Source organism: Pleurodeles waltl, chromosome 3_1, assembly GCF_031143425.1.
Source record: "Pleurodeles waltl isolate 20211129_DDA chromosome 3_1, aPleWal1.hap1.20221129, whole genome shotgun sequence".
NCBI classification, from domain to species: domain Eukaryota; kingdom Metazoa; phylum Chordata; class Amphibia; order Caudata; family Salamandridae; genus Pleurodeles; species Pleurodeles waltl.
The window spans coordinates 1391253248-1391275226 of NC_090440.1; the positions used below are offsets into that span (position 1 = coordinate 1391253248).

The following is a 21979-nucleotide window of genomic DNA, read 5'->3' on the forward strand; positions in this document are numbered from 1 at the left end:
AGAAAGATAGATAGATGGGTGCAGATAGAAAGATAGATAGATAGATAGATGGGTGCAGATAGAAAGATAGATAGATAGATTGATGAGTGCAGATAGATAGAAAGATAGATAGATAGATTGATGAGTGCAGATAGATAGAAAGATAGATAGATAGATTGATGAGTGCAGATAGATAGAAAGATAGATAGATAGATTGATGAGTGCAGATAGATAGAAAGATAGATAGATGGGTGCAGATAGAAAGATAGATAGATGGGTGCAGATAGAAAGATAGATAGATGGGTGCAGATAGAAAGATAGATAGATGGGTGCAGATAGAAAGATAGATAGATGGGTGCAGATAGAAAGATAGATAGATGGGTGCAGATAGAAAGATAGATAGATGGGTGCAGATAGAAAGATAGATAGATGGGTGCAGATAGAAAGATAGATAGATGGGTGCAGATAGAAAGATAGGTGCAGATAGAAAGATAGGTGCAGATAGAAAGATAGGTGCAGATAGAAAGATAGATAGATAGATAGATGGGTGCAGATAGAAAGATAGATAGATAGATAGATGGGTGCAGATAGAAAGATAGATAGATGGGTGCAGATAGAAAGATAGATAGATGGGTGCAGATAGAAAGATAGATAGATGGGTGCAGATAGAAAGATAGATGGGTGCAGATAGAAAGATAGATAGATGGGTGCAGATAGAAAGATAGATAGATGGGTGCAGATAGAAAGATAGGTGCAGATAGAAAGATAGATAGATAGATAGATAGATAGATGGGTGCAGATAGAAAGATAGATAGAAAGATAGATGGGTGCAGATAGAAAGATAGATGGGTGCAGATAGAAAGACAGATAGATGGGTGCAGATAGAAAGATAGATAGATGGGTGCAGATAGAAAGATAGGTGCAGATAGAAAGATAGGTGCAGATAGAAAGATAGGTGCAGATAGAAAGATAGGTGCAGATAGAAAGATAGATAGATAGATAGATGGGTGCAGATAGAAAGATAGATAGATAGATAGATGGGTGCAGATAGATAGAAAGATAGATAGGTGCAGATAGAAAGATAGATAGATGGGTGCAGATAGAAAGATAGATAGATGGGTGCAGATAGAAAGATAGATAGATGGGTGCAGATAGAAAGATAGATAGATGGGTGCAGATAGAAAGATAGATAGATGGGTGCAGATAGAAAGATAGATAGATGGGTGCAGATAGAAAGATAGATAGATGGGTGCAGATAGAAAGATAGATAGATGGGTGCAGATAGAAAGCTAGATAGATGGGTGCAGATAGAAAGCTAGATAGATGGGTGCAGATAGAAAGCTAGATAGATAGGTGCAGATAGATAGATAGATAGATAGATAGATAGATAGATAGATGGGTGCAGATAGAAAGATAGATAGATAGATGGGTGCAGATAGAAAGATAGATAGATAGATAGATGGGTGCAGATAGATAGAAAGATAGATAGATAGATGAGTGCAGATAGATAGAAAGATGGGTGCAGATAGAAAGATAGATAGATAGATGGGTGCAGATAGATAGATGGGTGCAGATAGATAGAAAGATAGATAGATGGGTGCAGATAGATAGAAAGATAGATAGATGGGTGCAGATAGATAGAAAGAGAGATAGATGGGTGCAGATAGATAGATGGGTGCAGAGATAGATAGATGGGTGCAGAGATAGATAGATGGGTGCAGAGAGATAGCTAGGTGCAGAGAGATAGATGGATGGGTGAAGAGAGATAGCTAGGTGCAGAGAGAGAGAGAGAGAGAGAGATAGATAGGTGCAGAGAGATAGATAGGTGCAGAGAGATAGATAGGTGCAGAGAGATAGATAGGTGCAGAGAGATAGATAGGTGCAGAGAGATAGATGGGTAAAGAGAGATAGATGGGTAAAGAGAGATAGATAGATCGACAGATGGGTAAAGAGAGATAGATAGATCGACAGATGGGTAAAGAGAGATAGATAGATCGACAGATGGGTAAAGAGAGATAGATAGATCGACAGATGGGTAAAGAGAGATAGATAGATCGACAGATGGGTAAAGAGAGATAGATAGATCGACAGATGGGTAAAGAGAGATAGATAGATCGACAGATGGGTAAAGAGAGATAGATAGATCGACAGATGGGTAAAGAGAGATAGATGGGTAAAGAGAGATAGATAGATCGACAGATAGGTTCAGAGAGATAGATGGGTGCAGAGAGATAGAGAGATAGATGGGTGCAGAGAGATAGAGAGATAGATGGGTGCAGAGAGATAGAGAGATAGATAGGTGCAGAGAGAAAGGGATAGATAGATGCAGAGAGAAAGAGATGGATTGAACGGTGGAAAGTTTACATGTGAGCCGAAAAGCTTCACTGCACCCCTGCGCTTCCGTGCCTGCCATGGGCCTGTCGTGCTCCGTGTTGTGCCGTTCTGTCCTTTACTGCCCACGCTCCTATCTGTTCCGCCAAAAGAAAACACTGATCTGCTAGGCCACAGGCAATCACTTACAGAGAACAAAATCAGTGACAGTAGCAGGATAAGTAACATGTATCTGGTGCAGGCAGGTTGGGCCCCCTTTCCCTCTGGGCCCCGGTGCACTGCACGGGCTGTACCACTGTTAGCTACGCCCTGGGGGCCTCGATGCCTACATTTAAAGCAGTCGCTGAAAGGTAGGGCTTCCTATAGGAACCGCTATTGTATAGTGAACGGGTTTATGGGGGATGCTTGAAATGGGTTATGCTGAGGCTCGGTGTAATCTGCATGAACCTGCAGTACCGGGAGTCACCATGTAGGGTCAATAAAATTCCTGCACCTACACTGGTCTGCGCTCCACCTACACTGGTGTTTTCTCCACCACAAAGTTCCTTCTCTGTCTCTTCATACAGTAAACCCCTCCCAGGACATTTGGCAAGCAACTTTATGGTTTCAGCTTTTTAACACGTAATTACTTTGCTTAAAAAAAAAAAAGACTCGAGCCTGGTTGGAAAATGAGGGAAATCCATGGAATTAAATGATAACATTGGAATTCTTCCTTCCTAACTTTATGGAAGCTGGGACATTTGGATTTCAGGCCCGCAGGACGCCATAAGCGCAGCTAGGAATCAACCTCAGAGCACCCTGACCATTTCAGCGAGGTCTGTGTGCTCAAAAATGTCCAGTCCAAGAAATACTTTCTGCTTAGGAGATTCTTAAACACATTACACTACCAATATACCCCGTTTCTAAAGAAGAACGTTCGAGGGAAAGAAAATAGGAAAAGAGGTGGGAACACTTTTGGTAAAATATGGGAAACTGCGCGACATAGCCAGGAAGCGATTTGTCTCTCGGTGCCCCTGGTGTCATTTTGGCAAATATGTTTCCAGTCACATCCATTTGTTGTTGATTTCCTGTTCTTCGCTATTCTCTTGTTGCCTCCCAGATGTTCAAATCTACACACATCATATTAATGTACATGTCTGACGCATTAACCACAAGACCTCGCCCACAAGAGATGTATGCTGTGTTTTATTGAGACTCCTCTGTACAAAAGCCTTGTGTTGAAACGTCGTACATGAGCCATTCCCTTTGACATTTGGTGCATGAGGAGGGGGTCCTCTTGGTGTACGCTGCCGACTGGACTTGGGCCAGCGGTACCTACCCATCTCCCAACAGGGTTTCCATCAGCCGTGAGGGAGGCCGCGTGGGAAAGAATTGACACTGTCCAGACAATCCATCTTGGGGGCTGGTACTTTTTGTGGTAATTATTAAAGCAGTGCTTAATTTGTAAATAAAAACGTGCCGGTGCCCAAAGCTCACCTCTTAGACACGCGGATGCTGCATTTAAATATGCGAGCACAGGATGCTAAGGCAGCCTAATCCTGAAGCCATCTCGGGCCTCTTCAAACCATTTAAAGCCACTCCTTGGTCCCTTACGCTCACTCCAGCAGCTTTCTGCTTTCTACCTTTGTGACGCTTTTTCGTTTTTTCTCTTCCTCCGTCTTTCCCATAAGTCTCTTTTGGTCGCAGCAAATGTTTGAGGCAGAAGATTAAGCGCCGGCCCTCAAAAATAAGTGCCGGTGCTCAGCACCTGAAAAAACAAGCACAAATTAAGCACTGGATTAAAGCCAATAGAAAGATACTCTTGCGGTGGTCTTATGGTTTGAGGTGAAGGAGAGTAAAGCTATGGGTGGTTGATGAGGGAGACCAATAAGTCTGTACAATTAGCTGACAGCGAGCACCTGCAGGCCTATAGGAAGGTGCCTATGGGCACTGATTCCAGACTAAAAAATAACACATTCAGGTTCCAGCCTTTGAGAGAAAGCTCACTCCCTTGGTCCTTCACATCTCAGAGTCCATGGATACTCAAAGTACGGCCTGGGGCCTCATACGCTCCCTTGACCTTTACATTTACCTGGGCAGCAGGAGTACAGGGCTGCTGTTGTTCATAGGACTCAGCTCTAACAATAAAAATATATTAAATAAATAGCCTATCGTTTATTTCAAGGTTAACCGGTGTTAAGGAAAGGAAGTAACTAGGTAGTCCTGAGCTTCACTTTAGAAACAAGTTCATTTTTAAACATCTGGCAGCAAAAGTGAGAAAATATAACAGTTGCTTCAAAATTCAAAAAGTGTATGAAGTTAACATGCTGAACCCTTTCTTCTAAGTATAATTTATTATAACAGTGCTTTGAGAAGTAATAATTTAAAAGTGATAGTTTTCAAACATGAATTTAGAAACATCGATTCTTACCCCTACCCTGACAAATACACGAATAGTGAATTAAAGAGGCAAGTCAGATGTTATGTGCACTTTTTGAGTGGCCTAGGTTCCTATTATACCTTAACAGCATTATAGTTTATAAAATCAAATACAGAAGCACACCCTGAAATTTCACTGTCCTCATATTTGATAATGAGAAAGTAGGAAAAGTGAAATTAAACAATTACCTAGGATCACACAATTTGGGAAAATGGGGAAGCTGAGATTAATCCCAGGTTTTCTGGTTTCATATTGCTCAATTCACCCACTAGATGTATATCCTTCCCCTCACCTATCCATACCTGACCGCCAGTCCTTCCAACTACCTCGCCCAGCTGCCATTCCACTGGCATCAGTGCGGCCCTCTGGCACATCAGACCAACATTTTTGGCACCTTGGGAAATGTTTGCAAGTTCCCATGGCTCAGACTGTACACTCAGATATGCCCACTATATGTGTACAGGTGGAATGAAGCAAGGGTGAAAAGATGCTCTGCTATATGCATTGAAAGCATGCATGTAAGCTTAGCATGTAGCTGAACGGGTGTGCTGCGTTCCATTACTACCACTCGTGTTTTACCTCTGCAATTTAAAGTGTGCGCTCACACAGTCACTGAGATGTATGTTATATAAAGCACCGTTGCATATACTGGAAACTACATTATTATATACTTATGTTATTTATTCACCTTACAATTTGGGTTATGTCTTCATGCGCTGCTGATACTTATGTATTAATAAACACAAAATTTGCACGGTTTCAATAGATTGGAGATGCGTTTGATGTTTTGAGATGCCAACTACAACAACACAAGCATCAGTGCATTATAAGTTCTAAATAAATTCAGCTCTCCCTTTCTATACCACAGCTCACTCTTTCCAGCACTGATGAGTGACACAGTTCGGGCAACCTATCCTGACCATATAGTTATGTACGTTTTAGAAAGCATAGATGTGCAAACTAAATTGAGTGTATTCCTGTCAGGCCATTATTTTTGTAAGGAAAGTATAAGTCAGAAGTGACTAACCATACCTCAGCCCTAACACAGAGGTGGTTCCTCCGCAATGACGGAGAAGCGTCGCCCCCCCGTCCAAGAGCCCGGAGACAAAAAATAAAGCGACAGTTACACTTTTGTTTATTTTTCATCTGCTGGCTAAGCCAGCAGTGCAGGGAGGGGCAGGCCTGGGCCATGGGAGGTTGGAGGTTGGAGGTTGGAGGTTGGAGGTTGGAGGTTGGAGGTTGGAGGTTGGAGGTTGGAGGTTGGAGGTTGGAGGTTGGAGGTTGGAGGTTGGAGGTTGGAGGTTGGAGGTTGGAGGTGGGAGGTGGGAGGTGGGAGGTGGGAGGTGGGAGGTGGGAGGTGGGAGGTGGGAGGTGAGAGGAGGTAGGAGGGAGGAGGACAGAGTGCAACAAAGTGTGCATGTGTGCTTGGCCAGCCGTCTCATTTCCGGCCAAACACACATGTGCACTTAGGTTTCTCCAGCCCGGCTGAGTTTAACACCCAGGCTGGAGAAACTTCACAGACCTCAGGGCTGTGTTTGAGCGTCAGTCCAAGACGTTCAGACCAATCCTGATGCTGCTTTCATGCTAGTTCTAGCATGTAAGCAGCATCACGATTGCTTGGAAGCCTGTGCTGGTGTCCCAGTGAATGCTTGGACAACAGAAGAGGGGCGAGATGGCAGGAGGTAGCAGGAGTCGGAGCAGATAAAGGAATGTTTTTATTTTTTTATTGTTTTCCCCCCATTCCCGCCCCAATCCTTGATATTTGCAGTGGCTGCAGCTGCCCAAACAGCATTTCAACCAGAAGAGAATTGGCCAGCGCTGAAGCATACAAGTTCCATATTGCCCACTGCTCTCAACCAGAGCACACGTTCTAAAAAATATAAGGTACCCAATTAGCTAATGCAATGATGTCACAGGAAGTGACACTCCCGGAATCATGTCATGGCCCTATGATATCCCTCTTGCAAAAGGGAATGGGCATACTTTACAGACAAAGCTGATAAACAGTCTTTCCTGTACATAAAAATGTAAATATCTGCATACAACATATGTATGAATATCTAAATTAAACATATGAGTACATACTTTTTTACTGAAGTGAAGCAATGAACATTTTAGCCAATAACTGAATCTATTATTTAAAGCACAATCCAGGCATAATAACATTTAATCACTAAATAAGCCCTCATTATGACTTCGGCCATATGACCACCAGTGTTGGCAGTCTGAAGACCGCCATATTATGGCTGCTGGCTGCTCTCCGCTACTATTTGGCAGGGAAGCCGCCAGCAGCTATACTGGCAGTCGGCGGTCTAGTGGAGCTTGCTCCGCTGCCACCGCCATGTCACCACAACACCGCCCGCCGTATTACAACATTGTAAACGGTGTGGCGGTGTTGTGTTGGCGGGGCACTGGCGGCAGAGCAAGCGCCATGGACCCCGTTCCCTCCCGGATGACCACTGCAACCACCAGGTAAGGTGGTCGTCCGGAAAGGGGTGGGGGGTATTGAGTGTTGTGCCTGTGAATGGGTGTGTGTGTGGAGGGGTGGGGGGAGTGTTTTTGTACATGTGTGCAACTGTCTGTGTGCTTGTGTGAATGCCTGTATGCAGGGGGTGAAGGGGTGTCATGGCCATGTGTGTGAATGAGTGAGCATGTATGGATGGATGGGTGCGTGTATGTATGTACATGTGGTGCGTGTGTGCAGAGATCAGGGGTGGCGGGTAAGTTCAGAGATCAGGCTGGGGGGTCAGTAAGGGGACTAGGGGAGGGGAGTCACTGCTTAGGGAGGTAGGGGGGCTTCTGATGGGGTCAGGGTTGGGGGGCCTTCTACATGGAGTGGGGGGGGTTAGGGAGTCCTGTTGTGGTGACAGCAATTAGTATTCCTATTGCCAGTATCCTTACCGCGAGGGATTTTGTGGCAGGGCTGCCGCCACGGAATCCCTTGTGGTAAGGATACTCATAATACCGCGGGCGGTATTAGGTGGACTGGCGGGTCGAAGGTGGTCAACCTTTGGCTAGGCGGTCTCACCGCCCTAGTGGTACAGGCGGTGAAATGGCTGCGGTGCAGCCAGTTCACTGCCGCAATCATAATTTGGAGGTCCTGCACCGCCACACAGTCGGCCCGCAACCGCAGGCTTGGCGGGGCAGGACCGCCAAGGTCATAATGACCATACTGTGTAACAATGGTAAAATGTATGGACATGATAATTAACACAGATATTGATTAAGAAGCTATATTGCTGCATGCTCATTTCATTAAGCCATGAAAGAGTTAATGGTGGGCAAATAAAAAACCCAAAGATGGCCTCCTGCAGGTCCATTCTCTCAGACAGAGTGCCAATAAGATGGAACATTCTGCGGTCACATTTAAGTGTATGTGATTGCACACGCTGACACACAGTTTGAGAATGTGAAGGGGCTGAAGGTTTTGTGAGCTTGGAGGGACAGGGGAACCAAAGGTGACAACATCCAACAGCTTTTACTGGGCCTTGAGTTATGAAAGATGGAGTTCCCCGGGGTACACTTCTATTCATATTATTATCATGATCATTATTATTGATATTATTATCAACAATAAAAACGGCAATAATACCCAGACCTTGTTATAATTGAATGCTTGATATGCCACGATCTGCCATTTCTAAGCTTTGCAAAAAAAGAAATTGTTATTCAAATGTTCGACCTGTTAGCCCAAGTGTTGCTTTGTTTCAGTGCTAACATATGTGGTAGCCATACACACGGATCATGTCTCTCTTGTTTTTCAGTCTGTTGTAACTCTGGATGGTGAAAAACTGCATCATGTCCAGAAATGGGACAGTCAAGAAACTACTTTGGTCCGTGAGATTCAAGATGGAAAAATGATTCTGGTAAGACAGATATATAGAAGGTGTCTCCGGCCCTAACAATGGGAGTAGGTTGGTATAAATGTGTGACGGCGATGCCTTTTGCAGTATCGTCATTGCATGTTAATGTCAAAAGCAGAGGTGTTCAGCCAACAGTGCTCAGTACGAGTGGGCTGAACTCAGAGTATCATTCCATGGAATTTTGCAGAGATACATGAAAACTCTGCAATCTTCAGTGGAGTTCCTCAAACGGACAGAAATCGGCAAGTCACACATTTTTGGCAATGAGAGCTAAAAAAAAATTCTGCATCAATGGCACAACATGCACCAGCCAGAGGGTGCTGCTTCTCCAGTTGGTGTTGCTGTCACTTAAGTAGACTTTCTATTTGAGGGACAGGTTTCTTACTGCAAACTGTCATGACAACCCGCAATGGGGATGCCACTTCTTTCGTGTTTGCCAACGTACAGCTGTTGTTAACACACCAGAAATCCATGTGAGTCTACGATTTACTAACTCAAAATCTTCCACCAAAACTTCCATGTTTATCACCCCTCTGGGATGTAGATTACATGTAAACAAATATGGTAGAAATCCTTACACTCAATGACGTCATGCAAGAGGCATCAAACAGGGATTGTTATGTTTCAGTTATGTTATGGTTATGTTATGCTATTGTTTTGCAGCATGAATCCTTTTCTAGATTCACATGCTGCGCAATATTCTGCCATTTACTGGTTGGGTCCGGAAACATGTCTGTTCTTTCTTTCGTTTTTTTTGCTTTGGGCATCATCAACCACCATTTGGTGGTAAGTCCATCCCTTGTGTGGCAACAGTCTGCGGCCTGGAAGTTCCTGTGTTTGCTCTGCACCTTCATATTCTTTTTTCCTCTGTTTGGTCTGGAAGCAGGCCTGAGGAGGTCTGAAGAGTCACAGAGAAGAGGGAAAAAAAGACAAAAACAAGTAAGATGACTAAAAATCACCGAAGGTAATGAAAAGATCTAAGAATCAGTGGAGGGGAACCTTCTCGACCCTGAAGGGGGACCCCTCCAGCAATGCCCACATGGTCCGACAATGAAGAGAGGGGAGGCAGCGGAGGATCATGATAAATACCCCCTTTTAGTTCTGCCCCAAGGGTAACCACAAATTCACACAAACAGACCCCGATGAGGTCTGCAACTTTTGCATACTGAAGGACCACAAAGACGAAGAGTGCGAGGCCTGTGCAATGTTTGTACCGAAGACAGTTAGGGTTAAACGCCAACAAAGGCTAGAGCACCACACCATGGCTAGCACTCATAAGATGCAGAAATCTCTGAAAGACCTTGGTTTATCAAATGACGAGGAGGAAACGTCGAGGAGGCCGAACCAGCACAAGGAGATGAGTCCGACATAGAGGACCACAATGCCAAAAGGAGACAAACATCGGAAGACGCTGAGAATAAATGGCGAAAGGTAATGAAACCACTGATAGGCACGGGTGCTAAGTTCTCAGATTAAAAGTCCTCAAAGGCAGCCTCAGCATAAAAACACCTGATGACCAAAGGTCGGCACAAGCAGAGAGTGAGCGAGAGAGAGAGAGAGAGAGAGCGCGACACGGGTCCCAGTCAAAGGACACCGACTGGGGGCAAGTCGTCGACAAAACCTTTGATGCAGGCAAGTGCTCGAGAGGGAGATGGGCAGAGATCCAAGGCTAGGAGAGCCTTCAGTGCCAAAAAGAAAGACAACACCCACAGTCGATGCTGAGGTCGAAGAAACGAAGGCCCAAGAACAAAATTGCAGCCTTACTTCAGAGAAAGGACTTTGACGACTCCTTGAAGGAGCTTCGAATCCCAATAAAATCTTCGGCACGCAGAGAGGTGGAAGATGAACATTCAGAAATGGAGTCCCCAGCAACCCCAGAGCAACACAAGGAGGAACAAGAAGAGTTCTATGAACTTTAGTTCTGAAGATGCAGCAATTTTTGAGGAACACAGCCAATTTAAGGACACATGGCAGGACCTCAACGCCAGATCCTCTGAGGAAGGGGTGGACAGTTACCTTGTGAGGCCTTCACCTCCCAACAACTTGTCCCTATACAACAGTGGTCTCCAAACTTTTTTATGTCACGCTCCCCCAGTTGAAAAATAATAATCATTGGGCCCCCCCTCAATATTTTTCACAATTATTTAATACAGATGGCAATGTTTAAATATGTCTAGATGTATTTAAACATTGCAGTTAAGTACTATTGCCTTTCTAAAAATGCAATAACATGTTTCTGCTTAAAACAAACCACTGTTATCTGTGTAATGCTTCTTCTGACCAGAGCCTGGCGCACCCCCTGGGATCACTTGAGGGCCCGCCGCCCAGTTTGAAGACCCCTGCTATACAACAACTTAATCGAAAGGGCTGCAGACACCTACGGGGTGCAGATGGAGGATAAAAAGGAGGAGGCATGCTTCCTACTGAAAACACTGATGCCCTCACAAAAAGCGAACCTCTACCTCCCTATGCTTACCCGCATCCTCAATCAGGGGGAAGGAGGTCTTCCGCAAACCGCCACAGACAGCTCCGTAACTCCTTGAGTGGGGAAGAAATACTAAAATTCCACTTAAGATCATAAATATTGAAGGCAACGTTCCCACAGATTCAATCATTGTCTCCACTGCGAGGAAAAGAAACAATGGTCCCCCATCAACGAGGCCAGCACCACAGAAGGAGAGCAATAGACTCGATCTGGTGGGGAGGAATATGCAGAAAGAAGCAGTCTCACTGTGGAGAATAGCTAACTGCAATGCGCTTCTTAACTGCTACGGCCATCAACAATGGGACGAGATAAAGGAGCTAATGCAACATCTTCCTGAGGAGTACCACAAGAGGGCCAAGACTGTGATAGAGGTGAGCAAGAATATCACGAGCACCTGCCTTAAATCCAGCCTGGATGCAGTAGACCCAGCCAGCCAGCAGGCAGATGTGCACCACCACAACACTCAGACACGCCTGGCTCAGGGTCTTAGGCTTCAAAATAGAGGTACAAGCCTCTATTATCAACATGGCCTTCACAGCTGAAGCCCTGTTCGACAGTCAGTAGATGAGGCGCTACAACAGATTAAAAAAAAGGACAATGACACTGCAAAGGCCAAGGGGGCACTCCAGTTCAGATGATCCTTTAGGAGAGAGAGAGCCATAAACAGAAGACCTACAGGCACGCCGGCATTCACATCTGGGCAGCTGCAGCCCCAAAGCCTCACTCACCAAAAAGTATAGCAAACACCACACCATCACTGACGATGCCTGGCAAGACAACCCTTTTGAGAGAGGCCAAGAGGAAGAGGCCAACCTCCCAGAGGGGAAGGATCAACAAGCAAGTGACTCATTCGTCACCCAGCCTCACCACTAAACACCCAAGGGGGGCAAAATAGGAAGATTCCTCGAGGAGTGTAGGACAGTCACATCAGACAACTGGATCTGAAACATAATCAAACATGGATACTGCATAGAACTCACCAAGACACCACCACACAGTCCCCCAATGGCAAAGAACTTCAAGGGACAGGAACTCACTCAACTTCGAGAAGAAGTCAAAGACCTCTTCTAAAAAAGAGCCATAGAAAGTGTTCACCAAAGGGAAGTGGGCAGTGATGCCACTGCCCGCCATACTTTCTGGTACCAAAACAAGACTTAACACTCAGACCAATCCTGGACCTCAGATTTCTAAACAAGTTCATACAAAGTCAACACTTCAAGATGACAGCACTACAAGAAGTAATACCACTCCTAAGGAAAGGGGATTATATGGCCACCTTAGTTCTACAGGACGACAACCTACACATACCTATGAACCAAAGACAAAAGATGTTTCTCAGATTCGTTCTGCACAAGGTACACTACATGTTCAGGGTGCTACACTTTGGCATAAAAAATTGCACCAAGCATGTTCACAAAGTGTCTAGTGGCTGTAGCAGCACACCTAAGAAGACAAGGCATTCATATCTCCCCTTACCTAGATGACTAGTTAGTAAAAGCACACTCAAAGCAAAGATGCTACAAGGACATGCAGACAGTAATTGCAACACTGCAATGTCCCGTCTTCACAATGAACCAAAAAAAGTCTTCACCATAACCGGGACAAATGAAGGTGTTCCTCGGAGCAACCATAAATTCAAGAACAGCCCAGGCATACCTAGTCTGCAAGAGAGTGAAGGCTATTGCAGAGCAAGCTCACCTTTACCAGAAGGGTCTTTCTGTGACAGTGAGGACTCTCATGAAGTTGGTGAGCTTGTTGCCATCATGCATCCTTCTCATACTGAATGCAAGATTGTATATGCGCCTCATACAGGAATGGATCTGCAATGGATGGTCACAGGCCACAGGCAGCTGGGAGGATGTAGTGATTGTCACAGCAAAGGTACAAAGGGAAATATAATGGTGAACTCAACAAATGTGAATGTAGGGATACCCTTCAAAATACTAGCTCCTACGGTGATCATAACGGTTGGGGAGCAAACACAGGCACCCTGAAGGTCGGAGGACTGTGGAACCCCATGGATGCAGTAAAATAAATAAATATCTGGAGATTAAGACAGGATTTCTTGCCAGCACATATAGTGGGACAAACAATACTGATCTAAATGGACGAGATGACTATGTTCTACCTCAACAAAGGAGAGGAAACGAAGTCCTACCCTTTGTCCAAACTGGCACAAGAGATATGGAGGTGGGTGGTCCTAAGGGAAATCATGCTACAGACAATCCACCTACCTGGGATCAGAACATAGACACAGACCAACTGAGGAGGCAAGACACCACCTCCCACGAATGGGAGATGAAGCAGGAGGTACTGCACAGTGTCTTCAAAATCTAGGGTACACCAAGCATTGACTTCTTCGCAAACTCCCAAAACGCAAAATTCCAAGACTTCATATCCAGCTTCCCACGCCACCAATCCAAGGGGAATGCCCTGTCAATAAATTGGTAGGGGAGATTTGTATACTTTCTTTTCACCTATTCTTCTGACCCCAGGGATACTGGACAAAGCCAAACAGCCAGAGACATAGTTCATCCTCATAGCCCCACAACGGGTCAGACAGACCTACTGGTAATGCCCAAAGGGCAAATGATCTCAATCAGGGCAGCACAGGATCTGCTAGCCATGAAAAGGAAGAGCGTACCATACGGAACCAGCCACTCTCAGCCTAGCAGAATGGTTCTTAAATACTCAAAATGTGGTTATCTACAGCTACTCCCCAGGACCATGGAAATCCTTAAGGAGGTTATAAAAGCAAGCACAAGAAAATGCTACAAGTCGTGCAACAGATACATCCACCAGTGCACAAACAGCAAGAGCAAGGAAACAAGGACAGAACAGGAAACTGTACTGACATACATCACACGCCTGTTAGACAACAGCCTGACCTATGCATCGCTTAAGCTTCACCTATCACAATGGTATATTATACCAGAAGTTCAACAAAGAGCAGTCTCTTCATATTTCCAGTGGTGAAAAGATTTCTGGAATGGTCACAAAGGGTAGTGCCACCAAGAGCGATACCAGCTCCAATATGGAACCTAAACACAGTATTAACACAATTGATGACAGAGCCTTTTGAATCGGCGCACAAAAACGATTTAAAGTGCCTAACCGTAAAGACAACCTTCCTAATAGCTATCACATCCCTATGCAGAGTCAGCAAGCTACAAGCACTGACAATACAACCATAACTGTATTGCAAATCAACAGGGACAAGCTAGTACTCTGAAATAATCCACAGTTCCTACCAAAGGTAATATCTCATTTTCATATCAACCTAAGCATAAGCACCTGCCTTTTTCCAAGAACCAAAGACACAAGCAGAGAAAACCCTTCACACACTGGATGTGCAGAGGGCACTAATATACATCCTACAGGAACCAAAGGGTTTTCTTAAGGGAAAACAATTATTCCTCTCCTTTACCAGAGCAAGCAAGGGATCACCAGTGACCAAGGGAACAATCTCACAATGGACAGTAGAGACTATTCAATCTTGCCACAACAGAGTGGGGAAAACATTACCCATGGGCCCCAGAGCACACTCAACCAGGAAAAAGGGACAACGTTTGCATTCCTATCAAACGTACCCATTGACAAAATCTGCATGGCAGCAAATTAGTCATCTCCACACGCCTTCACAAAACACTACTGCATGGACATGCAAATGAACAAGTGAGCACTAGTGGGACAGAAAGTACCTCAACATCAGTTTGCCAACACATCTACACTTCAACCCAACCTACCCAAGAACAGGGTTTCCACTACAAAATCTAATGGACAGCATGTGAATCCAGGAAAGGATTCATGCTGCAAAGCAAAATGGTTACATATGAGTAGGAATACTTTCACAAATTAAAGAATTTTCTGGATTCACATGCGACCCTCCCACCTCCCCAGAAATGAAAGATGAAGCAAACAGGTAGAAAGAACATTACCGTTTAAAAAATGGAAAAAAGAGAAAAAGGAATTTGAAGATGGCGACCATGCACAGGAACTTATGGTGTGCCGTCTGATTTCACACAAGGGATAGACATACCACCAAATAGTGGTCGATGACACCCTAAAAACCAAAATAAAAAAATTAACAAACACATTTCTGGATGCAACCACTAGACTGCGGAATAATGTTCAACATGCGAATCCAGATCATTCTTCAAGCTGTAAAACTATTCCTACTGGTAAGTAACCATTTTGTTATGGCATGTTGTATTGTGTTAATAAAGCGCAAAGTCTACCAGTGTCTTGATCACTTGCCACGGACGATCTTTCCTTGTTTGAAGAACAAAATAGTCCCATTCTTCAAACAGATCAGCAGTCAACAGGCCCTTGTCATGTAATATGCAACAAACAGGCATTTAAGTCACTGCGGAAAAGCTTTTGGCAAAGCATGTACACTGAGATGGACATCCTCACTGGAATCTGAGAACTTTGAACAGGTCCACGGGCAGGAAATAGATCCGTCACATGCCTGGCACAGCCTGACAATCAGCTGACAGTAACCCAAACCTACTCACCTTGCAGGCGATCACCGATTTTTCCACGTATATCCTAAAAATACATTTAATAACGTGTCAATTGTAGTTTTATCATGCTCATTATTTAGGTTATGACCCATGGCAGAAGGCCAAAGAAATGTCATTATAAAGAAGGTGGCTTAACCACTGAAGATTAGAAATTAGTTGATGGAGATTTTGGTTTTAAGTTATCATAATCAGGTTTGTGCTGCCCTAACAAAAGTAATATCTTGCAGATTCTTCCTTTAGCACTAGAAGCACTTGAGGTTTGTGGAGTCCAGCTCGTAACCCCTGCTGTTTGCATCATGACAAGCTTTCACAACTGCCAGATTCGCGACCCCATATGTTTAGAAAAAGGCCGTCCAAAAATCCCTTCAGAACTTGGGTACATAAATAAAGGAACTCTAAGAGAAATGCTTGTAAATGTAGTTGAAAAAAATCCGAGAGGAAGGTGAAGAAACATCAAATCTAAATAAAACAATGAATGTTGACAATCAATAAAAGTATGGGCAAATCAGATGCGGCGTACATTCTTGAGTTATATACAGTTGGTTTAATTACTTAGTTGTCATGTTATTTCAATCCTCAAACATAAGGGGTTGAAGCTGCAGCATATGTACATTTATGCTTACCAGAAAATATTGAAATACATAATGTGCAGCAGCATATATGCTTCTCTGCACTTGCATGGTATGGATTCCAGAAAATATCTATGGGTTGCTCTAATTGTTGAAAAGTTGGCACTTAATTATGTGGAGAGCAGCTTGCTCTTGACATGCCAGCCCCTGAATCAAAGAGTAAGCGAGGCTGTGACCTGGACTGTATGCTTGGGCAAAATGTCCGACCTCAAATTCTCAATGAGAAAATAAAACACAAATATCTACAAATGTACGCCAAATGCTATAATATGTTAAATGACAATATCAAGTGTGCCACCCAGAAACCTAGTAGCCCTCGTAGAGATACAAGCTAGACGATAAAGAAAGTGAACAAGGGAGAAAATCAGGCCAACATCAGACACCAACAAATGGAGTATAAAAGGTTCAAACCCAACACCACACAGTGGCAAAGATATAGTGCCATTCACACCGAAAACGGTTAAAAGGTACAAACTAGGTGGAAGATACAAGAAATTCCAAACTTGTCAGTATCAAAGTAGCACCAATGCCACAATCCAGGGCGTCTATAGGAAAAGATGCCTGAAACCTCCATAAAGCAGTGAGTCCTACAGAAAAGTCACTAATATAACTGATGCGATCTCAAGAAACAGAAACCGGGGCGGCCTCACTCATGTCCGACTAGTCCATACAGGATGGGAAGTACAAATTCGCTCAGAGAGAAAGAATGAAGGGGAAGCGTGCATCCTAAACATGTCACGAGAAATTAATAATGGCAGTGGCCAATTTGGGGAAAGGAAAGAAACTTACCTCGAAAGGGCGTACGACCTCGTATTAATAAACAAACAACACATCTCGATTAAGTCTACAAAAACGAAACTAAAGTAGCCTAATCAGAATCCTCGCAGGGAATGCATAATAGGAAGAGCGCGAGACTGCTTAGCATTACAGAATGCATTAGAAACATTCCCGGAACGTGAAGAAAGGCAGTGGCCATGTTTTTCAAAAAACAGTTTCAACTAAGCGTGTAAGCGATTCCTTTGAGCGCATCTTTGTTTATATTGTATATTTCTGAACAGTACCAGCAGAAATGTTTCCTTGAGGCAAATTCCATCGTCTTCAGGAGATTGTTGAATTACTGCCATAGTCTAAATGCTCCTCCCTCCAAAAGACAGTAGATGGCAGTACAATGCTTGTAAACAGCCTAAACCACTGGTGATTGCCCTTGGGTAGCATACGAATCCTCTGTCTACAGTGGCACAGTGGGTGAAAAACAGAGGCCTGCCTTATGTAAATCTATACTGATTCTGCTCCTCATGGGAGCAGTCCATACCGAACTTGTCCAATGAGGTCCCTTCTAAAAGAAATCCCAAGGAACACCAGGCCAGTTTTGAGATTGTTATGCCTCATCAGTGAGGTATGGCTTGGCCCCTCTCTCAAATAGACCACTGTCCTTAGGCAGCTTCATGTATGATGGGGCCAATAAGGCGAGCAGGATGAGGTGAAGAACACAGATATGTCCTTAGTTTCAGGCTTATGCCAAGCTATCTTAGAAAATGCTGCCGCTAACTAAAAGGAACTGGTCACATTGACTCTCTGACTCCACAGGGGAAGAGCCCAGTGTGCAGCTCTCACATAGCTCTTTTCATTGATAGGGAAGAATGGATTTGGTTGGTCGTCAATGCTCTGAGGACTTGTAGGGGCTATCACAGGGGATGTGCTATTGCTTACTATCAAAGTGTCTTCGGGGAGGATCTTGGGTTCAGTTGAATCACCTGATCGCTGGAAACAGCTGAGGATTCTGGCATTCCTCCGCCCCTTGCTAAAACCCTATTTATGTAAGTTTATGACCTGAACACCCACAATATGAGTATATGAGCAAATACTGACATAATGAAAACAATAGGGCAGAGTAGTGGCTATATAGACAGTCGATCTCATTAGTTAGTCTGCATTAGAACACTCGCAGATTAATTAACAAAGACCTTCAAAGTTGAGAAATAAGTGCTCACTCCAACTCGAAACACCAGGTAACAGAAGTGAGCACAGTATGAAAATCTCCTACATAACAAACCACAAACCAATGACTACCAGTGAATAATACTTCCATTCATGCCATGTGGTTTAGGGCATGTGTGTGATCTCCCAGCCATCTGCTCTATTTTATTGTAGACCATGCTTTGCATCTTCATATCGCCTGTACACTTTGAGGAAGGATTTCTACAAAGAGATAGCAGGGCAAGATTAATTAAATGTTATCTCAGCAGTTTACTTTAGTTCAGGGTTTAATTACTACGCTGGAGTAGTGTACATAGTTTTGTATCAATTTATTTCCTTTACCAACAAATCTTTTTTCTTTTTTGTATTTGATAATGCAATAATATGAATTGCTTGTATTTTATGTGTGTATGTCTGTGTTAAGGGGTGGCGAAATAAGCTTTTATTAAGATGTGCTATATTCTGAGGTTGTCTTCTCTTTCCCTTTTTTCAGACTGTCACAATGGGCGAAGTAGTCAGCACGCGCACTTATGAAAAGGCTTCCTAAGGATCGCCGCGGACACCTGAACCCACCTTTTCCTCCCAAAACCTTTGTTGTCCCCATTTCCTTTACCTCCATGTCTGCACCCAGAAAATGTAACCCTTTACTGCATCAGTGCCAAGGCGCTAAAAAGTGCTCCCTGGTTAAGTGATGAATACTCATCTCAAGCAGTGGCTATCTCCATCCTGTTTACTTGGACCCCGGCAAGCCTCAAGTATCCTGCTTTATTTCCTCCCGAGGGGGGTCTGCAGCCAGAGACATGTGTGCCTTGGATCTAGAGAATAAGTGTTTTTTGACTTCAAAATGAGTGCGTTGTTGTTCTTGCTGTTGCCTTTGTCAACCAGTGAACTACCTTCAATATTACGTTTAGGCAGAGACTCTTTATTCCCAGACAGAAGGGGTGACAGTAAAGGTTCACATCAGCTTGTCAGAAGAATAGGCTTTACTACCCGGTGATGGGGATTTTACTGCTCTATTATCACACGTCTGAGTGATAATGATTGTGACGTTTTGTAATCAGATCCTGACACTGATGATATCTACTTCTATTCTACTACCACAGCAGTAACACTGTGATTCTTGTTTCACAGCCCTGATGTCGCACCTCTGAGACTGTGATGATGGTTTCAGTGCACTGATATCACAGCCCTAATACTCGGATGGTGGTTTCACTGCACTGGATCAGAGCTCTGACAATGTGATGATGGTTTCACTGCACGGATAGCAGAGGTCGGATACTGTGGTGATGGTTTCTCTGCATTGGTTGCACACTTCTAATGACGGTTTCATCAGATTGCATGAATCTTGTAGAGATGATGAGACCATGCTCTGCTCCAGCGGTTTTACTGCTTTAATTTCACAGTTCTGGCACAAATATGTTAATTTTATCATTTTCTGCCTCCGAGTCTAAAAAAAAAATGTTTATTTACTCTCTCAGGTCTCAAAAAAGTGTTTCCCACTTCTAAAGATTCCTTTCGTGGAGGGAATAAAATGACATGGCAGGCAGTGACACCTGTAGTAGGTTCCAACCTGCAGATCTCGAGTTATGTAGGGGCGTGTACATGGTGTCCACCCCATCCCTATGAATAGAGACACTGGAAAAGTGGACTTTTCCACAGAGCATCCAACACAAAAAGCTGCTCTTCTGATTGTGCTCCTCGTGAATTGTGCAGGGAGATTTAGATACACAGATCTTGCTGCCTGTTCGAACATCTGAGATCCACGCTGTCTGCTTCTTTATAACATGGTGCCACACCAGATATTTTCCTTAGCCTCCTGTGCGAGCGTTGTTCTTGCTATACAGGGAATGGTATTTGTTGGTGCTGGAGTGAGTTGAGTCCCATGGTAAAGTATGTGCCTGTCCTTAAAGAAACCTTTACCTACCAGTGAGTTTTAGACAGATAGCTACAATTCTGATGGCAGACTGTCTCACCATTCTGTCATTCCGTTAGTACACCTTATCTGATCATGAGTTGATGCGATTGCTTTTTGAAAAATCTGCCTGCTAATGTCTCGTCAGCCTGTCTACCGAATTTTCATACTCGTATTGGGGTGCCCCTGCCTAGTGAGCGAACAAGGACTATGATTTAGGGTTGATACCTTTTTTATGGCTGGATCATTTACATTTCGTAATGGCATTCCAGTCTAAAAAACAGTAGGCTGTTTAGAGTGGGTCAACACAATGAATCCAGTTGGCAAGTCCCTCATTTGTTTATAACCTGCGCCAATGAAAGTTTGAATATTTGTTTTATTAGCAGAGCAACTGCTGTGGAAGAAGTCCTTGTGTGGGTTTGGTGAACAGCACCCTGATAGATCTTGACTCTCGCATTTGTGCCTTCATATTCGAGGGGCAAGAAACGTGCCTGTTGATTGAGACACCAGAACCCATCAGCCAGACCTTTCCAAAATTGAATTTGGATTCTTTCTGTGTTTCTTTAAATGTGTGTATTTTGAGGACTTGCTAGATTTATTTAAGATGGGAGAGGCATAAAGAAGGAATAGGCTCCAAGAACGAGGGTGGTGTTGAAGGAGGCACAGGTCTCTGAAAGGTTGTTTGAGGTTGGTCAGAATCACTCCTGCATTAAGTCAATTGACTGGTTACTCTCTAATCCAATCCACCTAGGCAGGGCCGGCTGGGAAAAGGCAACACATGACTTCTTCAGAAAGGCTATTTGGAGCATAAGGCAGGACCAGGAGGTATCTGGCCAGGGATCCGAAAATGGAAGGGGCTTGAGTGATCGGTTTGGCATGTGCCAAAAGTTAACTCGTTGTTTTTCATTATCTTTCTGTTGAACCTGTAATAACAGTGTTTTGGATACGGGGATGATTCCGATAACATGTGTAACACAGCTCATCAAGTATTAAAAACCAAACTAATTTACACTTGTTACATCTGTAATGATTTTTTAGACTTGTGAAGCCCAGACCAAGATTCACTGGGCTTCATAGCGTTGAACAATGATGGAAACATTACAGAAAAAAACTGAGAACCCAACAAGTATGGCAATGAGAAATCATAAAAGGCATGTGTACGTTTGAAGAAATACACATGGTGGGCAAAAGTGTGAAAACATAAATTTCGTAATTATTTGCAGTTGGAGATATATATACACAGAGATGTGGCTTAGGGGCTGCTGGTGGTCTTTTACTTTAAATGCATAGACAGCATTAGCATTTAACTTGCTTTTGATTTTTCTGTTGAAACACGAGGAGTTTTATTGCACATACCATGATCCGAAACTGACCTAAAGAGTATTTTCTGTTTGTAGAATTTTGGGGTTTCCGGTTTAAGGCTACTTTCTCTCGACCTTTGGCATTTTTATCTTTTGTGCTAAGAACTCCCTGACGTTTGAGTGAACATATTAGACGATAACGTAAGCCAATTTAAAGAAACATATACATAGGTGTGATATAAGCCCATTTGTACTGTCTGAGATGAGATAGCGAATCACATGGAGAACCACCATTAAGGAGGCAGAACTTATTTTGGGGGGGCCTTGTAAGTACAGAGTTTTCATAGTCAATTCCGATAATTACCAGAGTTTCAGCAACCAATCGGAGACCGGACACAGAGATGGAAATGTTCATGTTCTTGAGTAGCCTGAACTGAATTTGCATTCTCAGCTAGATTTTGGAAATGGCGTTAAGGTTCGAGTTTTTTTCTAGGTTATGACCCAGTTATTTAGCATTGCCTGTTAAGACAGGGTTATTCCCATGTAGAATGGAGTGG

General features: G+C 43.7%; 1 protein-coding gene across 1 annotated transcript in view; it reads left to right on the top strand.

Moving 5' to 3' along the window:
* FABP3 (fatty acid binding protein 3) overlaps positions 1 to 21130 on the top strand; it is a 70383-nt gene extending 49253 nt beyond the window's left edge. Inside the window, exons 3-4 of the mRNA XM_069224897.1 lie at positions 8494 to 8595; positions 18703 to 21130. Coding sequence (XP_069080998.1) covers positions 8494 to 8595; positions 18703 to 18756 — 156 coding nt within the window. The 3' untranslated portion in view covers positions 18757 to 21130. The remainder of the gene's footprint in view (positions 1 to 8493; positions 8596 to 18702) is intronic.
* Positions 21131 to 21979: the final 849 nt, after the last annotated feature.